Here is a 26,414-nt window from a genome sequence, read left to right on the forward strand (position 1 = left end):
TCTCGCCTTTGTGACCTCATCGAGCCGCAGAGGAAAGGGCGCGTGGAGGTAGCAGGGCGCATGCGCAAATCCAGAACGCGCACTTGTTCGCGCTCTCGCTGTGTCGCTCCGGAGATGGAGGAGAACTAGATCTCAAGATGAAGGGGAAGTTGACTTCCGGGCATGCGCACTGAACGGCGAGAGCGCACCAGGTACCGTAGTGTGCCGCGTAGTGCGCAGCAGTCTAACTCGGTAAGCGTGAATGTAGAATGGCAGCCAAAATACTAACAGCAACATACTACTGTATATGAATTGAATTACATTTATATCTCCCCCATCTCCTCTGAGTAGTTTCTTTACTTCGTGCCTGAAAGGTATTAAAGAAGGGGCCAGGCAAGCTTCCTTGAGGCTATTCCTTGGACTTTTTTATTAATAACAGTGATGAACATGAAAATCAGGGCACCACCACAGAAAAGGCCCTGTCCCCTGTGGTCGCCTGCAGAACCCCCAAAGGTGGGCCTGGGCCCTTGCAGGCAACCTTAGCAGACACAGGCAGGCTCACCCACAAGGAGACACACCTTCAGATCCCCAAGGCCTTTTGGGAGAAGGGTGAGCAAGAAAAGGGGAACCAAGGTCAGCTTGCAGGTTGCTGAACAGTTTGCAGTAGGCCCCAAAGTGTTTTTTACTTCACCCTCCCTGTCAATAGCAGCAACAACAAGGGTTGTCGTGCGTCGTCATACTCGTCATCAAATGCTTTAGCAGCCTTTCTTAAAAACCACACAAGGCAACTCACAGAAATCTACAAATATATACTGCAATATTCTAACCACCTACTTTAAGAATATCGGCTGCTACCATCTCTGATCTGTAGTAACATGCAGGGCAGTCTTAGCCACATCTATTCAGGAGGAAGTGCTATGTAATTCCATGGGATGTACTCCCCAGGTTAGGATGGCAGGTTTAGTCTTAGTTATAGATCAGGCACCCCAAACTTGGCCCTCCAGATGTTTTGGGACTACAATTCCCATCATCCCTGACCACTGGTCCTGTTAGCTAGGGATGATGGGAGTTGTAGTCCCAAAACATCTGGAGGGCTGAGTTTGGGGGTGCCTGTTGTAGAGGAAAAAAGGATCCATTTACATTGTCTCAAGCTCCCTGCTGGAAAAGTGTATTGGAATATGTGTGGGCCATCCTATTGCAGTGCATGTGGGATACCTGCAGCAGGTAATCAGCTCCCCTCCTAGATTCATCATTTTGTACCTGACTTTGCTGAATGCAAGTGATGGACACCAGCATCCTCATTAAAGCAAAACAAGTCCCAGATGCTGGAGCTATGTGCACCCAATTTGGGGTTTTACTGGCCAAAGCCAGTACTTTGAAACTGAAACCACTGATCAGCACCTTCTTCCAACAAGCCTAGTTCTAAGTTGAGATTTTTGTCCTGGTCAATATTTGTATTGGATTTGAAACTGTTTCTGTATATGTCGTCGTTTGAACAGTCATTATATATGTGATTGTTCTCTATGCTTTGCATTGTGGTGTTGCTTTGAGATGTTTCGTAGGAAGTGATTCAGCTGTGGAAGAACAGGAGGAACAGGGTGGGGGGGCAACAAGCATAGCCTGCAACTGCCCTGCAGGAACTGTTGGCCCCTCCTGGGCCCTGGCCTCTGCCCTCCCCCCACACCCTGTGTGCAAAGGCAGCCCCACCTGTGGTGCATTTTTGGGTGTGATGCACACTCACTTGGAAGCAAGTCCCACTCAAGGCATAAAATGATGTAATTGTAGAGTTGGAAGGGACCACTGCGATCATCTAGTCCAACCCCAGCAATGCAGGAATCTTTTGCGAAATGAGTCTGAGATTAAGAGTAAGAGTCTTCTGCTGTACGGACTATTCCAGCTGCAGCAGGGTTTACGCTTGCGGAACGGCTGAGAAAACGCTTGCGGAACGGCTTAATACTTGCCAGACCTAAATGTTGCAAGAGCTTGATTAATTAATTGCATTAATACATTTCCGGCAACTCGTGGGTAATATAGCGCCTAGCCTGGCTGCACCATCCAGCCCCCAGCAAAAGAACCACGTTTTCTGGAACACAAGAGAGATTTATTTTTCACTCGTTCCGGGGGGAAACCACCAACCCCTCATCTATAACACGCCACTCGGCGCGGATCAGTTGAGAGTGCGGGAGAAGACTCGGATCCGGGTTGGAATCCAACCGCTCACTCCCGAGTCTGACCATAAACCTTTAATAAAGTCCAGCTGCCCGTTTTGCGACGCTGCGGAGCGTTTCAGGGGCGGCCTCGGGCCCCTGTGTGGCTGCTGCACTGCACCGGTGCAATTCCTGCTTGCAGCTCCAGGACGCAGCAGCCTGGCCCGGGCTGAGGCTGACGGGCGCTCTCGCTCTCGCTCTCCCTCCCCAGACACCTGATCCGGAGCGGCGGACTACTTTTCCCGGCGTGCCCGGCCAGCCGGCCGGCCGGCGCCTGGAAGAGGCGGGGCAGAGCGAAGCAGAGCGGCATCGCGGGGATGGCGGAGCTGCGAGGTGAGCGAGGCCGGGGCAAAGGAGGGCGCCTACCTGCCCGCCTTGGGGGTCCGGGGGCGGCGGAGGGCGGCTCCTCGTGCTCCGCGCCCGCGTTGGACGGAGGGGCTCCGGGACAAAGCGGCGGCGAGCAGGAGCAGGAGCGAGCCGCTCCGGGTGGGGAGGAGCGAGGCGTTCCCGCGGAGCGAGCAGGCAGGAGCGGTGCCCGCTCTCGGGGGAAGCCCGGTCCCTCCTGCGCCTTCCGGGGGTGGGAAGGGGTTCCGAGGGTCATCTAGCCTAACCCCCGCCATTCAGGACGCGCAGCCTTGGCGCCCCTGACCGATGATCGCCCAACCTCTGCTTAAAACCCTGCAAGGAAGATAGGGCCTTTTTCACAGCGGCTCCGTTGGCCAACAGTAAATTTTGAAGGCCAGGCAAATCTATTTTATTCCTCCAGGCCCTTAAAAGAAAAGCTCTTAAAACCATCTCATTCTTTCCTATTAGGGTCTCCAATATCGGCCACCGCATCCCACCAAACCATCTTGGGAACTGTAGTTTGTTTTGGGCACTGAGGGTTTTTAGAAGACCCTGTTCCACCCACAGGGCTGCAGCTACCCGTGAAGAGGAGTGGGCTGTGAAAACCAGAGGGAACTGTAACTCTGAGAGATAACTAGGGCTCTCTCAGCACCCTTAACAAACTATAGTTCCCAGGATCCTTTGTGGGAACTCATGACTATTTAAGGTGATCCTGCTTTAAATGTGCAGGTGGGGGCCTTTGTCAAGATGCAGGGTAAGGGTGAGGTGGGCTCACCCTGAGAGGGAGCATCCTGACAACAGCGATGGAGCTGTGGGGCCGACTGGGGGCAGCTTCCCACATTGTGTCCTTGTGCATGACCTCCCACCTGTGCCTGTGTCTTTTGCTTGCTCAGTGTTTCCCTTGGCCTGCGCCGTGCAGAACTACTCCTGGGGCAAACTGGGCCGGGACAGTGAAGTGGCCAGCCTCCTGGCAAGCAGTGATCCAATGATCCACATCGAAGCGAGCAAGCCCTATGCGGAGGTGAGTGCCACCTGTCTGGGGGCCCTTGGAGCCAGGCTCCCTCCCCTCCTCCCTCCTTGCCCATTCCCAAATTCCATTATATGGCTGGGAACATAGATCAAGGTGCTCGGATCAGTCAGGGCGACCACTTGCACTCTAGACCCCTGCCCCTCTTGCCTGATAAAAAACAGCTGGGAGGGAACAGCGGACTGGGCCAGGGAGGTGATCAATGCCTCTTACAAGAGGGGGTGGTCCCTGCCTGTTTGAAGGAGGCAGTGGTAAAACCACTTCTTATGAAACCTTCCCTGGATTCAGAATACCTAACAAACTACTGGCCAGTTGCTAATCTCCCTTTCCTGAGCAAGGTTCTGGAACGAGTAGTTGCTTTTGGAAGAAACTGATTTTCTGCATCCATTTCAGTTTAGGCCCAGTTTTGGCACAGAAACTGCTTTGGTCGCTAGTGCAAAATTCAGCGGCCGGGTTGCTCACTAGAGCAGGATGGTTTGAGGATATTACACCGATCCTGGTCTGACTGCACTGGCTACCAGTTAGTTTCTGGGCCCAATTCAAAGTGCTGCTTTTGACCTATAAAGCCTTAAATGGCTCAGGACAGCAATGCCTCAAGGACCGCCTCTCCATATGAACCTACCTGGACCCTGAGGTCGTCTTCTGAGGCCCCGCTTCGTGTTCCACTTCCTCGAGAAGTCCAGAGGGTCACAACACGAGAATGGGCCTTCTCTGCAGTGGCTCCCCGTCTGTGGAATGCTCTCCCCAGGGAAGTTCGCCTGGTGCCTTCATTATACAGCTTTAGGTGCCAGGCAAAAACGTTCCTTTTTAACCAGGCCTTTGGTTGATTTGATTGACATCCTATGCCCTTTTAAAATGTGGTTTTTTTTGGGGGGGTGTTATTGGGTTGTTTTTATTTTGATTATATATATTGTGGTTTCATATTTTGCATTTTGTTCTATGAACCACCTTGAGACCTCTGGGTATAGGGTGGTATGTAAATTCAATTTTAAAAAGCAAAAAAACCTCACGAGTCTGAGCTCTCAGCCCTGTCTAAAGTGGCCACGGGGGAACCGTCACAACATTGCTGCTCAGAAACTGATTTCTCAGGGCTCCGAAATGGGGACAGAAAAGGTGCCACCTTTCCTTTGTTGACAGATGCCCAACTCTCATCAGCCCCAGCCAACAGGGCTAGTGGTTGGAGCTGATCAGAGTGCAAGACACATGCTGTACTCCAAATCCTATCAGCCCTGATTTCTGGCTGTGCTGCCTGGGGCTGATGGGAATTGGAGCCCATCATCTGAAGGGCTACAGGTTGCCCAGATGTGCGCCAAGAGGTTTTGTGCCTCATCTGTGTGCTCTCTTTTCCTCCTAGCTCTGGATGGGCACTCACCCCAAAGGAGACGCCGTGATTCTAGATAACCGCATCCCCCAGAAGACCTTGCGGCAATGGATCGCGGACAACCCCGACTGCCTGGGCACCAAGGTCAAGGAGGCCTTCCAAGGCCAGCTGCCCTTCTTGTTCAAAGTGCTGTCTGTTAACTCAGCCTTGTCCATCCAGGCTCACCCCACCAAGGTAAGGCCCTCTTCCCAGGGTGCCAAACAGCGTGGAATCCTGCTGAGCTTTCTGGACTTTGCAGGTCAAGGACAAGGAGCTTGAAGGAGCATCAGCGGTTGAAGCCGGAGTTCAGAATGGCGTGCAAGGGAAGCAGGTGCTCATCTGTTGGGTCCAGAGGTTCCCTTCCTCCGACACAAGGAGCCTTCCACCAACAGGCAAATGGAACCTTTTGGATCCAGCCCAAAGTTTCACGTTAATGGGTTAATGTCCGATCCTTCTGGGGTCACAGCACAGATTCCTCCTGCTTCTCTTCCCATCCTTGACGTATTAGCCCACCCCTGGGTGTGTTGCCTGGTTCCCCAGGTGCTCTGTGGCTCGCTGAAGCCACGGCAGAGCACCCCCCCCTCGAGCAGACTGACTGTGAGACTGGAGCCTGGGGCTCAACACCTGTCCCCCCTCTTCCCTCCCTTTTCCCCCCTCCCAGGAGCTGGCAGAGAAGCTTCATGCCCAGTATCCAGAGCACTACCCAGATGCCAACCACAAGCCGGAGATGGCCATCGCCCTGACGCCCTTCGAGGGCATGTGTGGCTTCCGGCCTGTTGAGGAGATTGTGTCTTTTCTCCAGAGTAAGCATGGGAGGGGAGGGGAAGGGAAGGAAATAAGTACCAGCAAGATACAGGGACTCGGGTGTCCCAACTGGGGATGGAATTGTGTCCTTGGAACCGTGTTGTGATGGAAACAAGCATCGCCTCCCTGCAGGCTCACCCATCCTCTCCCTCCCCTAGCACAGCCACAAGGAGGCAGTTGGCAGCATTTGCTTTCAGTCTCAGTTAACCACAGTTTAGTGTTACAGCCCAGCCCTCAACCGTGGTTTGCTTAATAGTAGTATGTTGAAATCAAGTTAGCTTCTTGAACTATAGTTTGAATTTGGCTTGTTTCAAGGAAGCTGTAGTTAAGATTGACCACACAATTAGTTGGGCTTGGTCGACATGACAGGCTGTGATTAACTGGAATCAGAAGCAGCTAACTGCCCCCTCAGGGACCTGCCAGAGGTGGAGGATTTTAAATCAATTTAGTTTTTCAAATTTTGAAACTTACAGACAATTGTCAAACATCCAAAATAAAAAGAGAATTCCATAGATTCCTCTGGAATTCCCTCCTCCCCTTTGTGGGTCCTTAATTAACTTTTTCCTCCTGCATCTTCTCTATTAATCCAAATCTATTAAATCTCAATTACAACCATAATTCAACGTTAAACTACAAGTATTATTATTCCAATCCAACTAATAATTTTAATTGTTTAAGATGATTTTTAAGGTAAATTATTTATTTTCCCCATTCCTGGTCTTCCTGATTTCTGATTCTTCTGGTCATTTTTGCCATTTCGGCATAGTCCATCGACTTAATTTGCCATTCTTCTCTGGTAAGGATTCTTCTTCTTTCCATCTCTGGGTTAGTAACAACCAGGCAGCAGTGGTCGCATACATAGTCTTTTCTGTTCCGTTGTAATTTTGGCACCTAGAATTCCTTAAAGGAAAGCTTCGAGTTTTTTAAAGAAAAAGTTATTCTAAACATTTTTTCCCCACTTCATTATATATTGTCTCCCAATATTTTTTTTTACTACTTTTCAAATCCACCACATATGATAAAAGGTGCCTTCTTTTTCCTTACATTTGCAGCATGTATTTGACCTTGTTTTATACAATTTAGCTAATTTACTAGGAGTTAAGTACCAACGATACATCATTTTCATACAATTTTCTTTCAAAGTATAACATGCTGTAAACTTCAAGTCCCAGTTCCATAACTTCTCCCATGCTGTAAGTTGTATATTATATCCAAAGTCCCTCGCCCAGTGTATCATAACTGATTTACCCTGTTCATCTTTTGTATGCTATTCTAATATTACTTTATAAATTTAAAAAGCAATTTGGTCTTGTTTTCTAACAGTTCTTTTTCAAATTTAGATGTTTCATTTAAAAAGCCTTTCTTTTATCCATCTTAAATATATCATTAAGTGGATGGTAGTCTAGTGGCTGGGGAAACGCAGCCAGATGGATGGGGAATAAATAAATGAATGAATGAATAATGTTTGTTTGTTTGTTTGTTTGTTTATTATTGTAACCAATCAGTTAATAGTTCTCTTATATCCTCAAACCTCTTTAATTTTAATTGATGTTCTGCTTCCATTAATAATTCTTTATAAGTTGCCCAGTCATTTCTCATATTTAATTTTTTTTTGAGATGTCGCTTTCAGTGGGAAAGTCATCATGGTGTTTTTCGTTCTAATAATTTTTTATATTTTCCCCATACTTCATAAACCACTTTCCTTACTACACGATTTAGGAAAGCTCTATGTACTTTAACCTCGTACCATAAATATTCATGCCAACCATATCTGTTATCATGACCTTCAAGATCTAAAACTTCAGAATTTTTAGTGATATCCGTTCCTTTAGCCAGCATAGACAGGATGCTTCATAATATAGTCTTAAATCCGGCTAGACTCCATGCAGCCATTCTCAATGTCCTTTGGGTTCCTTGTAGACGTTCCTGAATTCCGGGCCCTGATCGGGAATGTGGCGGCGGAGCAGCTGGAACGCAGCGTGGGCGAAGACCCCCGGGGTGTCTCTGCCGCACTGCGCATCTGCTTCACCCGGATGATGAAGAGTGAGAAGAAGGTCTTTGTGGACCAGCTTAACATGCTGGTGAAGCGGATTTCTCAGGAAGGTGGGTCTAGTGTGAGACTTGGGTGCTGGGGAGGTTGTGGTCCTCCAGGTGTTCCTGGGACTGCAACTCCAGGCACCCTTGATGGTTGGCCATGTTGTGGGAGGCTGATGGGAGCAACCTCTGTGGGGGGTTAGGGCCTCCACTATAAGGTGAAACTTGGCAACCAGCAGCTGCTGCTCACCAGACTCCTCCATGTGTCTCCATCCCACAGCAGATGCAGGGAAAGATACTTCGGCCAGCTGTGGGGAGCTCCTCCTCCGCCTCCACTCCCAGTATCCCGGAGATATCGGCTGCTTTGCCATCTACTTCTTGAACCTGATGAAGCTGCAGCCCGGGGAGTGCATGTTCCTGGGTGCCAATGAACCCCACGCCTACATCTACGGAGGTGAGTTTCTGGGCACAGAAGCAAAAGAGAGGCTTGGAGGTTGAATCCTGACAAGACAGAAGTACTGTTTTGGGGGGACAGGGAGTGGGCAGATGTGGGGGACTCCCTGGTCCTGAATGGGGTAACTGTGCCCCTGAAGGATCAGGTGCGCAGCCTGGGAGTCATTTTGGACTCACAGCTGTCCATGGAGGCGCAGGTCAATTCTGTGTCCAGGGCAACTGTCTATCAGCTCCATCTGGTACGCAGGATGAGACCCTATCTGCCCGCGGACTGTCTCGCCAGAGTGGTGCATGCTCTAGTTATCTCCCGCTTGGACTACTGCAATGCGCTCTACGTGGGGCTACCTTTGAAGGTGACCTGGAAGCTACAACTAATCCAGAATGCGGCAGCTAGACAGGTGACTGGGGGCGGCTGCCGAGACCACATAACACCGGTCTTGAAAGACCTACATTGGCTCCCAGTACGTTTCCGAGCACAATTCAAAGTGATGGTGTTGACCTTTAAAGCCCTAAACGGCCTCGGCCCAGTATACCTGAAGGAGCGTCTCCACCTCCATCGTTCTGCCCGGACGCTGAGATCCAGCGCCGAGGGCCTTCTGGCGGTTCCCTCATTGCGAGAAGCAAAGCTACAGAGAACCAGGCAGAGAGCCTTCTCGGTAGTGGCACCCGCCCTTTGGAACGCCCTCCCACGAGATGTCAAAGCGATAAACAATTACCTGACATTCAGAAGACATCGTAAGGCAGCCCTGTTCAGGGAAGTTTTTAATGTGTGACATCTTAGTGTATTTTTGGTCTTTGTGGAAGCCACCCAGAGTGGCTGGGGAAACAAATAATAAATTATTATTATTATTGTTTGTATGGCCACCAGATCTCCTCTCAAGGCAGCTTCCCAGGTTTATGGGATTTAACCGCTTGGATTGAGCACTTGTGGGGGGGCAGGGGTAGCAGGGCTGTGGCTGTGGGAGAAACCTGGAAGCAGTCACATATGGCGCCCAAGCCTAATGCTCCCCATTTTAATTAGTGCTTTGAAAAACTAGATCAGCCCTCAGAGGAGAGGCGGCCAGCATAGCAAGCAGGTCTGTGGCTAAGTCCCGCGTGGCCACACTTGGGTACACTGAGTCTGTGAAGATCAAGTGGGGTAGAGCGCAGCTGCATCTTAAGACCTGATGGGCTGCCTTGCAGAAGATGGGGCAGACTTGCTCTCTGTTGCTCAGGAGGGCAGGAGCAGAGCAAAAGGTGGAAACAGAGAGGAAGCCGCCTGTGGCGATCACACAGGGTCCCCGGACGTATTGATCCCTGTGCCACCACTGTGCTCGCTTCCCCGCTGCCACCAACCCGTTACTCTCGGGTAAAACACTGAGTCCAGACAGTTGTTAAAAGTGAACCAAATAAACAAGTTTGTTTTATAAACATTAACAAGTTTATAGTTTCTCAGATAATATTCCTGTCGGTATCCTAACTTTAGTTTCTTCTGACTATCTCAACTGTTTGACTGACTCCTCTTAACAAATTCTCTCTCTCTCTCTCTCACATCAGACTAGCCCAACCCACAGACTTATCATCTCAGTCTCTTCCAACTCCAGTCTGTCTAACTCTAACTCCTCCCCTTGGGTTCCCATTGGTTAGTCATTTTACAATTAGTTAACCCTTTCCTTATGAACCCAGTATGATGTCACACACCTAGGAAGGCAAACACCACACCGCCCAATGGCAAGGGCTCTTCTGGCAACGGAATTCCTTGGCAGCCACTTCCTCCAGGTGTGCTGGACTCCAGTTCCCATCATGCCCCAGCTGGCACAGCTGATGGTCAGGGATGATGGGAGTTGTATTCCAGAGATGCCTGGAGGTCACTAGGTTCACCATCCCTGCTGCAGCTGCAAGAATCCTGCGCTGGGCTAAGTGGCCTCAGAGGGTCTTGCCAACTCTGAAACTCTTAGTTTGAGATGACAGGGAGGGGATGATAAAAGAGGGTTTCTTGACTTGGGGCAGGAGGGTGTTTCTGGAGGGCCTCTCTTGCCACCACCAGCAGCCTCTGCACTTCCTGACGGGCAGCTTCTCTTTCCTTCCCGCCTTGCCACAGATTGCATCGAGTGCATGGCGTGCTCTGACAACACGGTGCGCGCTGGCCTGACGCCCAAGTTCATTGACGTCCTCACGCTGTGTGAAATGCTCAACTACACGCCGGCCCCTGGCAGCTCCAAGCTCTTGAGCCCCGTCCAGAGCCGCCTGGACCCTTGTGTCTACCTCTACGACCCACCTGTCCCAGACTTCTCTGTCATGAGGATAGAGGTGAGCTTCTTGGGGGCTTCCCCTGCCCTGATGACGGCAGGCGGTTCCTGCTGCAAGATCCTTTCAAGTGCCAAGGTGGCGTTAGGCACCTGCTCCCTGTGCAGCTTGGCTCAGATGGATCCGTCCACTTTGGTTTCTCATTCTGCCCTCACCCCGAATCTTAGGTTCAGTTTGCTCTCTTTCTGGATGTCTTTGCAGTTCATTTTTAAACAGTGTGCATAGAAAATGTGTAAAACACATTTATGCACACAGTGTCCTCTAATATAATGCATGTTGATGCATTATTTTCACTGATACACACTTTCCCCAAATCATGCATTTCTTTTTTGGTAGGAGAAGTAGATCACACATTTGGAGAACAGCATATCTCTAGGGATACCTGCTCTCAGATTGCACGTTGGTTCAGAAAAGTGTGAATTAGGTAGCTTTGCGTGTTAATGCAAACTTTACAAAGTTGCCTCCCTGTCCCTACATGGGCCCCAACTTTATTTATAATGACATTCTTCCTCCAAGGAGCTTGGAGTGGCATGTGTGGTTCTCTCTCCTTATGTTTAAATAGGGATTTTTGTGTGAAACTCTCTATTTTTTTAATGCACATTAAGACACGGGTGGTGCTGTGGGTTAAACCACAGAGCCTAGGACTTGCCGATCAGAAGGTCAGTAGTTTGAATCCCCGCGACGAGGTGAGCTTCCATTGCTCGGTCCCTGCTCCTGCCAACCTAGCAGTTCGAAAGCACGTAAATGTGCAAGTAGATAAATAGGTACAGCTCCTGCGGGAAGGTAAACGGCATTTCCGTGCATTGCTCTGGTTCGCCAGAAGCGGCTTTGTCATGCTGGCCACATGACCTGGAAGCTGTACGCCGGCTTCCTCAGCCAGTAAAGCGAGATGAGTGCCACAACCCCAGAGTCGGCCACGACTGGACCTAATGGTCAGGGGTCCCTTTACCTTTAAGACACAAGTGGGACAGGACACACGTGAGATTAGTGTGGGCAAGAAACAGACGTGCCCGTCGTTGCCTGCTTTTACAGTTGCTGAAATCTCAGTTTGGCTTGAGATGGAGACCAGCTTGCACTGCTGGGCACTCTGGAGGCTAGAGGGAAGTCAGGATCTTCCATTGCCTCTGGATTTGTCGCACGCCCGGCTCATTCACTTCCTACTTAGTGAGGCAGGAACGTAAAATACCCAGGCCCCACCTCTCTACTGAGCAAGGGTTCTGCTTTCTCTTGCAGATTCCTTCCTCCATCAAGCTGTACCTTATTTCGGCCATCGACTCAGCCAGCATCCTGTTGGTAGTACAAGGAACTGCTGTCGGGACCTCCACTGCGGCCGCTTCAGAAATGGCTGTCCGCCGCGGCTCTGTGCTCTTCATCTCCGCCAATGAGAGCGTCTCCTTGCACCTGTCTGCCCCTGATGGGATGCTGCTCTTCCGAGCCTGCTGTCTCGTATAATGTGGGGTGCTTGGCTCTTTCTTCTCTTGCTGAGACTCCAGTAGAAACGGCTGTGTATCCTCTGCACAGCCAGTTACTCCCCTGACCCATCAAACCACTGTGTCAAAAGCCCAAAGCATTGGCGCTCACCCCTCTATGGTGGGCCCTCGTTTCCCACATCTTGACTCTATCCAGGGAGAACCCTCCTGCTCCTGTAACGGTTGCTGTAAAACATGGGGCTGGGAATTCTCCAGTAGACCTCGTCATTTTTTTAAAAAAACTGCCATCTCCACCTTGTGCTTGACCGTTCTGCTTTCGAGGGGTAGCGGTCTGCACACCCTGAACTTTAAAAATGCTGTAAAACTTATAAAAACCAGCTGCCACAGTCAATGGTGTGCCTCTCTCACCCCCCACCAGCCTGGGAAGAGGGTGGAAGTTTGGAAGAAGGGCTTGGTGATGATTTGAGCTTCCCAGCCACTGGAATTCCCTCTTAGCCAGGACTTTCTGCCTCCTGCCCTTTACCTGGGGGGCCGGCAAAAGCTTGTCTCCACCTCGCCCCAGTTCCTGCCGATGGAGAGTGGTTGGCTACCATTGCTTCTAATCCCTGCCTGACAAAGTTTCCTCTGGCTGTAGTGGACAGCATGTTCTGGTGTGAAAGTGCTTCCTCCTTGAGGGCCAGCTGCGGGTGGTTGCTTAATCTAGAAGTGGTTCTGTCTGCCCACAGCAGGGCCATGTGAGTTGACCCTGATAGGAGTTAGGAGTCCAGCAACTCCTGGGGAACCATGGGCTCCCCACCCCCAGCCAGCAATCCTGATTTAGGGATGGGAGGACAAGCCAGTGGTATGTTTTTGGTACCGGTGGCCTTTCAGGTGCAATGTCACTGGACTTCCATCCTGGGCCAGGTGGCAGAAACAAGAAGTCCTCTAATGCTACAGGCCTGGGGGACAGAGCCTTCGCTTTGGCTGATTTTCACCATCTGCTTTCCCCCCAGTAGCATTTTCCCAGCACCATGTGGTTCTATCCCCTGGCTCCATGTGGGTGTCACAATATACCATAGCTTGCTGTGATAAGAACAAACCTGACCCTGGTCCAGCTCCAAGTGCAGTATGTGTCTTCACTTTTCCTTGTTTGAAACAAGCACACCACGGGGTTGACGGAGCTGGCTTGTTCCAAACAAAACACAGTGAAGACAAAGCAGCCTAGGGCTGAGATGATTAATTAAAACTGGCACCCCAATTTTCCTATTATTCCTCTCCCTCAAATTGGTTGGGGTGAGAGGCTGTGTGGGATAGAGGCTCCTTTCTATCCAAACGTAGCCAGTACCTGCTTTCCCTGCAGTAGTTTGGAACCTGTTCCCAAGCAACCAGGAAAAGGGTCCCCCGGCCCAACTAGAGTGTTAAGTTTGGAGGCAGGCTCAGCTTTTTGTGTCCTGCAGGGGCTGTGGTTTTAAGATGATCAAATTGGCAGCTCATGTTTGGCTTTTGCACCAACAGGAAGAGAATGGCTCTTCCCTTAAAAACATCAGATTACCGCATCTTCACTGTATGGTGAGGCTACTTACCTGGCATTTCAAAGTAAAGTACATGTACCAATAGCTAAAGCGAGTGTTATAATCACTCTGCTCTACCCCTTGCTTCCACCTCTTGCAGAAAAATTCATTGAACGATATAAAAAAATTCCATCCAGTAGCACCTTAGAGACCAGCCAAGAGCTTTCGTGTGCATGCACACTTCTTCAGATACCTTGCATGCACACGAAAGCTCCTACCAACAACAAACTTAGTTGGTCTCTAAGGTGCTACTGGAAGGAATTTTTTTATTTTGTTTCGACTACAGCAGACCAACACAGCTACCTACCTGTAACTAGAATCATTGAATGATGGTACCCTGAACTCTTGGGTAAGTCAGTGCTATAAATTCAAGCGTTACTAAGGGACAGGCGCTGCCTTGGGGCAGGGCAGGGTGGTGGCCTTTTAGTTGTGACTGGCTTACAGCTCCCATCATCCGGAACCATTGGCCATTCTGGCTGATGGGTGTTGGGGTCCTGCAAGATCTAGGGGGTCAGCGGTTCCTCACCCAAAGTTCAGTTCTGTGGCTTGGGGAGCAGGAAGCCCAGCCACTCCACCTTCAACTCAGTTTGAAGTTGCAGTGTTGTATGTTGTTGCTTACAGAGGGAGGGAAAGTCCACTTGCGCTTCCATTCGACAACTCTGGTTTGATTTGCATGCTCACTCATTTGGGGCTCAGTATATTTCAGCAAAGAGAACTGCCCCAGTTTCTCTTTAGCTTCCCACCAAATAGGAGTGTGTCCTTACCCTAGCGGAGTGCCAAGCAGGAGCAACTGTTGTCTCCTGCAGAATGATTCGAGAGAGAAAAGTGCGGGGGGGGGGGGAATACAGAACCTTCAGAGACTGAAATAACAGTTATAAGTGAAAATAAATAGGATGTTGGGGGACTGGCAGAATACATGCGTTGTCTTAAGGGGTTGTGTATCAGAATTTGAATCTTGAGGTCATCCATCAGATGGATTTTGACTCCAGACTCTCGCGCTGCAAATTGTAGAGCTGTCATTTCAGCATTTGACGTTTTGATAGCTGCAGTCAACCACTTCGTACCATTTGTGTTAAGAGATGTGTGGACCCAGTTGTACACTTTATACAAACTATTTTGTTCCTAAATTAACTGGAGGTTTGAGATGTATGTACAGAGTGTGTGCAAGTAAAGACCCCTGGAAGAGCCAGTATTCCTGCTACCATTGTACTGTATTCCATATTTCACAGGTATAGTTATGGCTAATAATCCCCAAAGAATAAAACAGGGAGATGAAATTCAGATGGTTTCAGAAACAAAAAATCTTCCCACCAGTGTAAAGCATCAGTTGTTTAAGAGTCAAATGCAACGAGTTAAAGTTGACTAAATAAAGAAGGTGCTGTAGAGGACAGGCCCTGAGAACAACCTGTCTGGTGTATGTTTTTCTTGGGCTAGAGTTGCTTTTAAAATTGCATTTTCAAAAGGCCGAATAAAGAGCTTTGTCCAAGTAAGATGAGGTTAGGACATTCAAAACCTCGAAGGAGCAAGGGAGGCAGAAAGAACAGCAGACTGGAGCGAGTCCCACAAATGCCAGGATGACCACAGGTTCCTCACACCTGCTATGAACGGCCTCTTGCCCTCCACCACCACCACAGTGGACCCAGGAGGAATCCTACTGCAGGCCTCTTCATTAACACGCAGGTAAGGAACAAACATTTCACATACAAAAAGATCCAAGCCTTGTGAATACAAGGTAGAGTTTTATTAATGCACACTTCCCTTGCTTAGTGTATATATAAAACTATTTGCTAGATAGTTCTCTGCATATACAATAACATTAATATCCAATAAGATTGTCCTCTGTGCCTTTCAAGGTTGGTTTGTGTTTCAATTTCACTTCATTTAATGCATTTCAATATTTTAAGGCAGCTTTTTAAACAGTCTATAGGACACAGTCACTGAACTCCTTTTTCCACCCTGAAACCCCAACATACACAACACTGTCAGCCTGCCAAGCTTATTTTGCAGCAGAAAGCCGGCAGTTTTCTCTCTACAGGTCTACTAGTGTCCTGGCTCTCCACTGTCCACCTCATCTAACGTTACACACTATTAAAAGCTTACTGCAACTAGGACTGAACAGCTCGAACCTGTCCAGGAACATCAACCTTTTACCATGGAGAAGTTGTCTCCAGAGGATTTGCAGGCAGAGGATGCTGCAGGCAGCACAAATAAATATAGACAATGAAAGGCAGCTGGGGGTGGGAAAAGTTGCCTATGTAGTGGCTGCACCAGCAACCAACTCTCTACTGGAGGGCTGGAAAGTGCAGAGTTCACTTGCCCGCCTCTTGCTAAGCATGTTCCCCAGTGAGTAAACACTGGCCTGTGTTATGGCCTGCCACGTGGCCTATCTTGACGAATAATTCTAGCAAAACACATATACCCAACTGGAAAGGGCCTCCTGGGTGCCACTCACCTGGGAACAGCTAAGCAGAGCAGAGAGAACTCCAGTTTAGGATCAAGTCTGCCAAGTAGGGCAAGACTATCTCATCCCTACTGGCAAGTTTTCCAGGAAATGGGGGGTGGGGTGGGGGAAGCAGCCGCCACTTTTAGCTGCTTACAGTAACAGAGGACAACAGTGCAGTGGCATCTTGCGCAAGTTGTGTTAGTGCCTTCAGAGACCTCTGGATCTCTTGCTACTAAAGCTTCAGTTTAGACGGCAGAGGTAATGGCCTGCTATGGTCCCCAGACCAAGGCAGCAAAGGGGGGGTACCATTCATACGGATTTATTACTCAGTGAGGCTGCCCAAATATACAGGGCACATCTTCCTCCCCCAACCTAGTGCCTTCCAGGTGTTGCTGGACCGTAACTCCCATCATCCTTAATCACTGGCCATGCTTGGGCTGAAAGCACCAGCACAACTGGAAAGCACCAGGTGGAGGGGAGATCATGGCCCCAACTTGCATGCTAGCAGGGTACCTCAGAAAGCAACACTCACAAATGCTGGCAATTCCTCCCCTCCCTATTCTCCACAACTGCCACATAAAGTGAACCACAGCTGGTGCTAGCGAGTCAGAAAGGCTAGATCGCAGCTCTTGCTCACAAGCTGTCACTTAGTGTGCATGGAAAACACACTATGCACTGCTTGAAATCAAAAGGAGGCTGCATAAGCCGATTCTAATTATGGGGAAATTAAGTCAGAATAACAGGAACTGATGCAGGGATGGGAGACCTGTGGCCTGTGGAGACTCCATATCCCATCAACCCCAGACAGCAGGGCCAACAGTCAGGGATGATGGGAGCTGAAGTCCAACAGCAGTGCTTGGATGGCGCTTGGAGCCACACCTGGTCTAGACCCCTCATCACACAAAGGCAGGCAACACAGAAATGAGGCTATGGGCGCTAGCACCTTAGCCTTCCTCCTCTGCTTGGTCTCTATTCACTTCGGAAGAGGGTAGGGGAGAGGCGCAAGCATGTCTGAATCAGCACCAGCTCCCCAGTCAAAGTGAGGCAGCCATGACCTAAACTAACCAGGATTCTCATCCGGAGCCAGGGATGTCAGATTTGTTGGCCCTTTTGCCAGGGAGGACCAGCCTCCAAGGCAAGGCAAGTGAACCCTTCCCCTCTATCTGTGGGAGGGGGGGGATACACCTCCCTCCCACACCAAGAAAATAGGTCCATTTTTCACCAGGCCAAGACTTAATGCTGAGGGTCAATTTGAGACGATGCAGCAGCTGGTGAAACTGTTTTGAAAGCTCCTCAAGGGAAAGGGGTGAGAGCAGCAGCTTCCAGGCAGCAAAGCCAGCAGAGGGCTGGGTGAGAGTTCAAGAGACTGCGAGGAGCTAGCAGGCGGCGCTCCATCCATGCAGCTTGATAGAGGAGCTTCTCCATCCCAGAAATCCACATAACAACATCATAGTCCAGCTCTACAAGGACCGCAGGAGACTGTGGCTCAAGCACTGGAGTCCAGGAAAGGATCCTGAGCAAGTGAGGAAAATCTGTTTGACGCGATGTAGTGATTGCTGTGCTTTTTTCCCCCAATCGTAATTTTTGTAAACTAAAGTTTAAACTTGTCCTAGTCCATTCTTCATTCCCTTTCACAAAAAAAATCTTGGCTGTTTGCCTTTAAGGAGGAAAACACTTGCCCTGTCCTCTTCTCCCATCTGCATCTTTCTCCAAAGGCATTCCCAGGCAAGGGAGCCAGCTGGCTCAGAGCCTTCCAAGGGCTTCCACTGAACAGTCTTGTATGTGCACCACAGAAAAGAGCTTCAAGAGGCTGGTTGGTGCCTGGGCAAGTGCAAGCAGGGCAACAGTGCACCCCGCTTTCCCAGCCACCAAAGCACCCTCTTCCTGCTCCCTATCGGCTTGGTCAAGGCTCGGTGCCAGACTCCATCGCCACTGCTGGACCTCCAGGCGTCTGAAAGGAAGTGGGGAAAGTGCTGGGTTCTTGACCTGTGCAGTGCAGCCCTGCTCTTTGGATCCTTACTGGATGGAGCAGGAGGCAGACTCCCCAAAGCAGCAGGGACATGGTGAGGATGACACAGGCTTGGGAGGGATGAGGTCAAGGTCCTCGTCGTCTGGGATTTCATCAAGGCGATACCCATCTTGCAGCAGCTGGCGGCTGAGATCCTGGTTGACCTGAGAAGGAAGAGGAGGGACAAGCTGAAAACACCTGCTGGAGGACTATGGAATTAGACATGGCCTGCTGGTTATCGGTTTGTGGTAACACGGAGGCAGGGTTTTCCACTGATGGAATCAGTGACTTGCATTGCGCTCCATGCAGAAATATGAGAGCCCCATCAGTAGTGGCATTCTGCTGGCTCTTGAAGACACGCTGGTTGAGGCAAGCATTCTCCTGAACTTGAACTTCCTGATCTAAACACCTTGACTGCTTTTACCCCACTGTTTTACTTGCTATGCTTCTTCACTGTTTTCTTTTATTGTGCATTTTAATTATGGTTCTTTTTTTCAAATCCTAAGAATACTTAAGAGCATATTCCTACGCTTATCTATTCAGAACTGTGTCCCCTTATAGGATTGGACAGGAAGAAAGGCCTGGAGAGCTCTCCTTCTTAGCAAGCATGCGAGTGAGAAAATGCAGGTGTGTGCACACACTTCCATGTGCCTACATTTCCTCACTCATGGTCAGTCACAACATGCTTACTGGGACACATGCACACATAGACATTGCATGTAAGAAAGGGCTCCCAAACTACACGCTCTCCCATCCCTGGCGACTGGCTGGCTAGAGATGGAGGCTGACAGCATCTGGAGGGTCTTTGCACCCCAAGATTAATGAGCAGGCAACATGAGCATCTGAGGTTCATCTTGCACCCCACCCCCACCTGCCATAAAAGCCTTTGCTCACTAACCATCAGAAGGTCAAACAGACAGGCAGACAAACCCCACCACCTGCAGGTCAATTTCAATGCCTGTAAGGAGCAAGCCATGCACCAGACTTGCCTCTGCAGAGGAGTAACCGGAGGAACATCTTGATTCCAGCTCCTCATCACTAGGAGAGAAAAACACCAAGGGTCAGCACAAACTGAAAGGGTATTTCCAGCACACTTCTGGCTCCCAGTTCTCTGCTAAGAATGAATAGGGTTTTGTGACATGAGAGGAAGTTTGTCTCCCATAAGAACATAAAATGACCCTGCTGGATCAGACTAGTCCAGCATCCTATTCCCAGAGCAGCCAACCAGATGCTTCTGGGAAGCCCACAAGCAATGCTGACTCCTGCCATTGCTCCCCCATATCTTCAGGGGAAGACGGCTTCTGAAATTGGAAGCTCTACAGGGCTACTGTGACTGGTATCCCGTTCACAGACTGATCCTCTTTGCGAACACTCCTTTTTAGAGCCATTTAAAATGGTGGCAATGCTCAAACCTTTTTGGCCTTCCCTACCCACAATCAGCAAGCAGGTCCCACTCACCCCTCACCTGTCAGAGTCCAGGGACACCAGGGTTTCATCTGAGATCTGGCTGAGGGCAGCATAGCCCTTGTTGAACTTCACTGACCTAGAGAAAGAGGCAAAAACCAATATGAAGCACCTGAGAGTGGGGGAAGGTGAAGGGAAGGGTGTTGGTGCAAAGGACAGTGTCACTCAGGCAGAAGATGGCCTTGGGCAAGTCACTGTCTCAACTGGACAAACCTGATGTGGATTTTGGCACCAATTCAAGGTGCAAAAAAGTCAGGTTCTTTATCTACGTATTCTGGAAGCACATTTCAAATCATTCAAAGCTGAATCCTGCAGTCAAGGCTGACTTATCAACAACGGGGACAGAGGAAGCTACCTCAACCAAGTGAGACCGTTTGTGCTCTGCACCAAGCAGGATTGAACTCGGCATATCAGCTGATTTGCAGAAATACAATCCTGCTTGGTTCAAAGCTTCAGAAGCTCCTGACACCCAGCAGTATGATGCCAGGTGAGTGCAGCTTGTCCCAAAAGGCTTGGCAGGCCAAAGAAAGAGGACTGTTGGCCCAAGCCTGGGGTCCCCTGCCCAAGCTCTCCACTTTCAGACAGGAGTGTCTCCCAGCCCCACCTGGAGATCTTGTGGACTGAACCTGGCACCACCTTCCTGCAACGCAAAGTTTCTACCTCTGAGCTGCACTGGCCCATCTCTTAAATTGTGCCATTTCTGAAGGCCTTTGGCTGCTTTTCTGAATTCACCCCATCAAGGGGAGCAGTAGAGAGAGCGCTAGATTAGGTTAGCAGGACACCAACGTTAGCAGCCTAACCTAATGCATGTGGACTTGTTAAGGGTCACTGAACTCACAAAAAAGCCCAAAATCCCCCCAAACAGTAAGAAAATGGACTGGACCTCTTGACTGGTAGCTTGGGCTGGTGCCGGACGGCTCCTGAGAATGCGCCTCCCTTCCTCCGCAGCATCGCCTTTGCCATCTCACGATGTTTCTCTGCAGCCCCCAAAATGACCAAGGCAAACTCAGTGAATATTTGCTGTATTCCACGTTCCTGGGGAGGATCGCCTCCCATAAACCACACCCCACCAGCCAACTGCTGCCTGTGGGGCAAGTTCAGACAAATATTTACTGCAAAAGGACAGCAGAAAAACCCACTCTGGGGAAAGGCTGCCTGCACAGGACATGAATCATCTGAATCCTCTGGTTGCCCAGGAGATGCCAAAACACACTCTCAGGGGTTTGCCATCTATTAAAGTGGGTTGGCGTGGCAACTATGCTGTGCAAGCCATCTTGGGGAAGTCCCAGGGGTTCCCACCCCTGCAGCAAACATTCAGGTGTTGCTGGTGTTGCAAAAAAGCTTCTAGGTGTAGGATGGGGTGTAGAACATAAAAGACCTGCAGCTGGATCAGGCCAAAAAGGGCCCATCCAGTCCAGCATCCTGTCCTCGCATTGGCCAACCAGATGCCTCAATGGGAAACCCACATGCATAACCTGAGCGTAACAATACTCTCTCCAGCAACTGGCATAAAGAGGCTTCCTATCTCAGACAGTGGGGGGAGCACCTAGTTATTGTGGCTGGTAAGCATGGACGAGTCTTATCCTCCACGTCATTGCCTTGCCTTCTTCCTGCAGCACTTCCTGCAGCTCAGTAGTGAAGAAACCACAACTATTTCTGCCTTCCTAGTTAAGTCAGTAATTTCCATAGAAAATAATCCATGAAACCCTTTGACATCCCACCCCCATATCTGTACCCTGCTGGATGGCTAGGGAGCCTGTGCCCCTTCAGGGCTACATCTCCCATTGTTGAGGCCACAGGAACGCTCCACCCCTGCTCCTCCACAATGAAGCTCAAGCAGGAACAATTGCCGTCACTTCTCCTGCCTACATTGTCACTTCTTTCATGGCTGTACATGGCTGACAGTAAGCAGGTGTTGTATTATTGTTGTTGCTAACAGCAATTTAGTCCCAACTAGAGACGTGTGGAGGCTTTGGTCAAATCATGAAAAAAGTGGGATATTTCAGACAGATTCTCTGAGGCAAAGTGGGATCTGCAGAAGGTAACTGGAGTCAAAGCAGGGATGCCCTCAAGGTGCCACAGCATCTTGGGGACACACACACTAACTACAAACTATTGTCTGCTGAAAGCAAAACTAATGTTTGATTTGATTTGGATTTGATATCCCGCTTTATCAGTACCTGAAGGAGTCTCAAAGCGGCTAACATTCTCCTTTCCCTTCCTCCCCACAACAAACACTCTGTGAGGTGAGTGGGGCTGAGAGACTTCAAAGAAGTGTGACTGGCCCAAGGTCACCCAGCAGCTGCATGTGGAGGAGCGGGGAATCAAACCCGGTTCACCAGATTACAAGTCCACGACTCTTAACCATTACACCACCCTGGCTCACAATTGACCTAAATGTCTCTAAATTCACAATTGACCTAAATGTCTCCAAATTCACAAATGTCTCTAAATTGACCATGCAAGGGGTGACTCATCCCCGTCTCAATGCTCTGAATACCCCAGTTGTTGAGGAACACGAGTGGGAATGGTGCTACTGTTCAAATGAACCGCTTATGGGCTTCCTGTGGGCATCTTACTGGCCACTGTGGGAAGAAGACACTGAGCTAGGTGGGCCTGCAGTCCAACTAAGCAGGGCTCTTCCCTTGCTCCTCAAGCAGTGAGCCCACTTACTTGTGAAGGCTGTGCCCTCATGTAACGTAGATTCCAGTCCTGACTTACGTAGCTTATCCTGAATGGAAGGAGTTTTGCTCATGAGGTACGGCCCCCTTTTCTCCACTGGTGTTTCCCTGCTTGTCCTCTTCTTGTCCCTCTGCCCCTGTCAGAAGGAGACATTTGACAGCCATTATACCCGAAAGACAACACAGTCCAAAGCAGGGGAGCTTTCCTGCCTTCTATTGATGCCCAGTTTTTTACTTATTTCATCATTGGCCCCATATCAAACACATGCCTGTTTCACTTACTGCAAGATGCACTTTCAGGTGTTGCCCAAAAAGGGAGATAGAAAGTACAAAACAACAACAAATATACTATATGAATCCCCTCGATTTCCAAGGTTCAGGCTGTGAGAGCCATTAGGTAGCCAAAACAGCACCATCCATTTACAAGGAACAGGTATCAGCAGGACTGCCGTGGATGCAGAATGTTGATGGGACTATTAGCAGGGGGAAAGAAACCCGGGGCAGGAAGGAACAGAGTGGCTAGTATTCTGAATGGGGAGCACTCTGCTGATGAACACCTGACTAGCTAGCAACCCACCCATGCACCCCCCCTGCCCGCAAAATAATAATAATCATGATGTCCAAATTCAACATTCTCTCATAACAGGACCTTCAGCCTATATGGAGGTATATATGAGATGGGGGGGGGGAGTTGTTTCAGGTCCTCAACTTTCAGAATCCCCTTTTACAAAGACCTGAGCCTCATCACATGGAACATCTCCCATCTTAAGACCTTCTAGCCATGACGGGCAAAACTGGCATTTCTGCTGGCCACAGCTTCCGTCCTCAGAGCAGGTGCCTTTGCTCTGATCCAGCGGGCAAGAAGAGGGCTTAAGAAGAGCCTGGCTGCTGGATCAGGCCAAAGGGGGCCCATCCAGTTCAGCCTCCTGTTCCCAGAATACCTGAAGGAGCATCTCCACCCCCATCGTTCTGCCTGGACACTGAGGTCCAGCTCCAAAGGCCTTCTGGCGGTTCCCTCACTGTGAGAAGCCAAGTTACAGGGAACCAGGCAGAGGGCCTTCTCGGTAGTGGCACCCGCCCTGTGGAACGCCCTCCCACCAGTTGTCAAAGAGAAAAATAACTACCAGACTTTTAGAAGACATCTGAAGGCAGCCCTGTTTAGGGAAGCTTTGAATGTTTGATGGACTACTGTATTTTAATATTTTGCTGGAAGCTGCCCAGAGTGGCTGGGGAAACCCAGGCAGATGGGAGGGGTATAAATATTATTATTATTATTATTATTATTATTAAATTATTATTATTATCATCAGCCCAAGAGCAACACTCCTTTCCTGCGGCTCCCTGAGCGTTCCGTCCATGGCCCAAGGAGGCAGAGCACAGCCTCCATCAGGGCCAGCGGTGGGCCAGGCTTGCTTCTTCTCCACGAAGCCCCCTCATCCTCCTGTGGGAGGGAGTTCCGCAGTTCAGCTGCGCCGCGAAAAGAACTCGCTCCTTCCATCCCTCGGGACTCCTCCAACGTCCAGCTCGCGCGTCTGAGGCAGTTGGAAGGGGACCCCGCAGGTCATCTACGCGACCCCCGAAAGCCCCGTCAGGCGCCCCCCTCGCCCCGCTTCCAAGCAGGGCAGCCGGCAGTAGAGCCTCCCTGGCCAGGAGCAGCCCACCCGCCCTGAGGAGAGGTCCCGGAAAGGCCCGCCCCCCCCCCCGCCGGCCACGCACCGTGTCTCTGCTGGGCCCGGGCAGCGTCGCGGCCTCCCTCCGGCCCGGAGGCTCCGCTCCGCCTCCCGCCGCCGCCGCCTTCTCCATAGTCGCTGCCTTCACGGCGGCACCGCCACGAAGCCACGCCTCCCGCTCACGTCACCCTCCCGGCTCTCCCCCATTGGTTTGTTTTCAAGCGGCCCGCCCCTCGTCCTCTCGCGTTAGCAGCGCTCGTTTGCCGTTGAAGGGAGATCAACCAACCAGCGAGAGGAGGAGCCGGAAGAGCCTCTGAAAGGCGGGGACGGGGCGGAGGCGACGGTCTAGGCTTCCGGAGGTGTCGTAGTCTGTGGTGTGCTGCGCTGCTCTCGGAATCGCAGAGCGGGGGCTGTGCAGGGGGCTCAAGGCCTACTTATCACGGGGGGAGCGGGCTAGGACCGTAGTCTCAGGAGTTAGTAGGGAAGCTTTTAATGTTTGATGTATTACAGTATTTTAATATTTTTTTGCAAGCCGCCCAGAGTGGCTGGGGAAGCCCAGCCAGATGGGCGGGGTATAAATAATAAATTATTATTATTATTATTATTATTATTATTATTATTATTATTATTATTGTTAGCTTTCTGATTAAACGCACTTTTCTGCCACCAGAAATCCCTGCAGATAGGAAAATAGTGCATCAAGGCAGTGGCTCTAACTAGGGTTGCCATATCTCAAAAAGTAAGATTCCTGTTCCTTTTTTTGAAAAGGAATTTTAAAGGTATTTTTATTAAAGATTTTCTTGATTTACAAAAGTATGCGCAATGGCTCTCTCTCGTGTGTTTTTTCCACGTAACACTTGAAAAACAAAACAAAAAAACACAAATCGGTTTCATTTGTTGAAGTAAGATTCCTGTTGACCTTTTTTTAAGGAAACCACCACAATTGACGAGCTTTTTTGGGGGGATCCTACCCCAAAAACAATGATTTTGAGCTCCTTGAACAGTTTGCGCTTTTTTCATGACACTGCCATATATCCAGGTTTTCCCTGGCATTTTGCTAATTTGGCAACAATCCCCCCCAACACAATTTTTTACACCCCAAAACCAGGACATGTCATGAATTTTCCTGACATACGGCAAGCGGGCAAGCCTCTCTGGGTAATGAATGAGTCTCTGTGCCCCACAGAATGTGGAACTATTGTGATGGGAAGACAAGGCTCTCCCTTTGTTCCCTCATGTGCAAAAGCACACTATTTTGCTACCCAAGTCAAATTCAGCGTGTGAATGCTCATTTCTGGCTCAGTTGTAAAGGAGCAGATCAGGAGCCCCCATAGCCTCCAGGCAGATGAATAGCTGGTCAAACAGGCCACTGACACACCTGGAGTGAATAGCAGGGACATTGTCTGGCGGCTGCAAGCGCTGCTTCTCAGGGGCCCTCTTGCACATTCCAGGAATATCAGTGTTTTGATGCAATAGACTAAAACAGAACTGGCTGACGTGTGGCCCTCTTGTTGGGACTGCAACTCCCATCAGTCCCAAGCATCATGGCCAACAGATGATGATGGGAGTTGAAATCCAGCACCAGGAGGGTCACAGGTTAAACACCCCTTGCATACAAAGTAATGGTGTAGTGGGCTCAACCTAGCAGTTCAAAAGTATGCCAGTGCAAGTAGATAAATAGGTACCGCTGTGGCGGGAAGGTAAACGGCGTTTCCGTACGCTCTGGCACTTGTCACAGTCCTCTGTGTGCCAGTAGCAGTTTAGTCATGCTGGCCACATGACCCGGAAAACTGTCTGTGGACAAACGCAGGCTCCCTCGGCCTGAAAGCAAGATGAGCACCGCAACCCCACAGTCACCTTTGACTGGATTTAACTGTCCAGCGTCCTTTACTTTTACTTTTTATCTTACAATGATCATATAAGAAGTCTTACTATATGATTCTGCAATTTACTATTCACGTGAAGAGGGAAGGAAGCCTTGCTATCAGACCAATAGAAATCTTAAGGGTTAACTGTATTTCTTGCAGATTCATATTTTTTTCTCTCTCTCTCTCTGTGTGTGTGTGTGTGTGTGTGTATTCCAATATTATATTTTATGTATTTCTTGCTTACCAGTATCACTCAGATAATATAAGTAGTATAATAAGAATTATTGGAAGTTATATATTTTGTCATGTAAGTGTACTATATTGTATTTGTTTATGTCTGCTTCTGTACTTTTTTATTTTATTGTTTCTATACATTTGTTTTGTAACTCATGTATATTTGTTTATGTGAAAATTAATAAAGATTTTCTATTTAAAAAAGAAATCTTAAGGGTATTACCAGCTGCACTCAATTCTCTCCAATTTTAAACATGCCCCATTGATTTCAATCTGATCTAAGCTCAATGAACTTAGTCTGGATCCTTATTTAGTACCTCCAACTTACAGGACTCCACTAAATATTGATCAAATACCTTCAAGCATTTCTGCCATCTCAAGAGCTAAAAACTTGCATTGCTGCAGTAGTACTATATTTATCATGAATTATGAAATTTTTAATGTTTTTCTCACTGGATGTTGTTTTATCTGGTTCTCGCCATTAGTCAGCCTGTGTGTCTGATTGGAGGAAGGGCCAGATATATAAATCAAACAGAGGCTGTCCTTAGCAAGCAAGTTCAGTGCTGTGGTT

At 49.4% G+C, this 26,414-nt stretch overlaps 2 protein-coding genes across 6 annotated transcripts; one reads left to right on the forward strand and one right to left on the reverse strand.

Annotated features, from left to right (window-relative positions):
- Window positions 1-44: 44 nt before the first annotated feature.
- On the forward strand, window positions 45-14,879 carry MPI (mannose phosphate isomerase). Of its 3 annotated transcripts, none has more exons than XM_081020080.1 (9): window positions 45-191; window positions 2,398-2,519; window positions 3,425-3,552; window positions 4,913-5,113; window positions 5,580-5,721; window positions 7,643-7,825; window positions 8,037-8,210; window positions 10,290-10,498; window positions 11,729-14,879. In XM_081020080.1, exons 1-9 carry the CDS (start codon window positions 163-165, stop codon window positions 11,945-11,947), a joined length of 1,407 nt encoding a protein of 468 aa, XP_080876206.1. In that variant the 5' UTR covers window positions 45-162; the 3' UTR covers window positions 11,948-14,879. The 3 variants fall into 3 exon arrangements, with proteins under 3 accessions (XP_080876206.1, XP_080876207.1, XP_080876208.1); XM_081020081.1 differs by having other exon boundaries at window positions 63-231; XM_081020082.1 differs by lacking the exon at window positions 2,398-2,519 and having other exon boundaries at window positions 63-231.
- A 307-nt stretch (window positions 14,880-15,186) lies between these two features.
- On the reverse strand, window positions 15,187-23,943 carry FAM219B (family with sequence similarity 219 member B). 3 transcript variants are annotated; one of them, XM_081020208.1, is made up of 6 exons: window positions 23,788-23,943; window positions 22,112-22,208; window positions 20,274-20,367; window positions 19,392-19,469; window positions 18,916-18,964; window positions 15,187-18,090 (listed from the first exon to the last, which is right to left on the reverse strand). In XM_081020208.1, exons 1-6 carry the CDS (start codon window positions 23,872-23,874, stop codon window positions 17,935-17,937), a joined length of 561 nt encoding a protein of 186 aa, XP_080876334.1. In that variant the 5' UTR covers window positions 23,875-23,943; the 3' UTR covers window positions 15,187-17,934. The 3 variants fall into 3 exon arrangements, with proteins under 3 accessions (XP_080876334.1, XP_080876336.1, XP_080876335.1); XM_081020209.1 differs by having other exon boundaries at window positions 17,953-18,090; window positions 18,825-18,964; XM_081020210.1 differs by lacking the exon at window positions 23,788-23,943 and having other exon boundaries at window positions 20,274-20,474; window positions 22,112-22,209.
- Window positions 23,944-26,414: the final 2,471 nt, after the last annotated feature.

The sequence above is a fragment of the Podarcis pityusensis genome (assembly GCF_964106645.2).
Source record: "Podarcis pityusensis genome assembly, chromosome: 9".
Taxonomy (NCBI): domain Eukaryota; kingdom Metazoa; phylum Chordata; class Lepidosauria; order Squamata; family Lacertidae; genus Podarcis; species Podarcis pityusensis.

What these genes read in the sequence shown, in the direction of transcription:
- MPI (XM_081020080.1), top strand. Translation starts at nt 163, where the DNA reads ATGCGCACTGAACGGCGAGAGCGCACCAG. An exon ending in GAACGGCGAGAGCGCACCAG is followed by an intron (nt 192 to 2,397) that starts GTACCGTAGTGT and finishes CTCCCTCCCCAG; the next exon opens with ACACCTGATCCGGAGCGGCG. An exon ending in GAAGCGGATTTCTCAGGAAG is followed by an intron (nt 7,826 to 8,036) that starts GTGGGTCTAGTG and finishes TCCATCCCACAG; the next exon opens with CAGATGCAGGGAAAGATACT.
- FAM219B (XM_081020208.1), bottom strand. Translation starts at nt 23,874, where the DNA reads ATGGAGAAGGCGGCGGCGGCGGGAGGCGGAGCGGAGCCTCCGGGCCGG. An exon ending in CCCAAGCTACCAGTCAAGAG is followed by an intron (nt 19,470 to 20,273) that starts GTCCAGTCCATT and finishes CTCTTTCTCTAG; the next exon opens with GTCAGTGAAGTTCAACAAGG. An exon ending in CCGGTTACTCCTCTGCAGAG is followed by an intron (nt 18,091 to 18,915) that starts GCAAGTCTGGTG and finishes CTTCCTTCTCAG; the next exon opens with GTCAACCAGGATCTCAGCCG.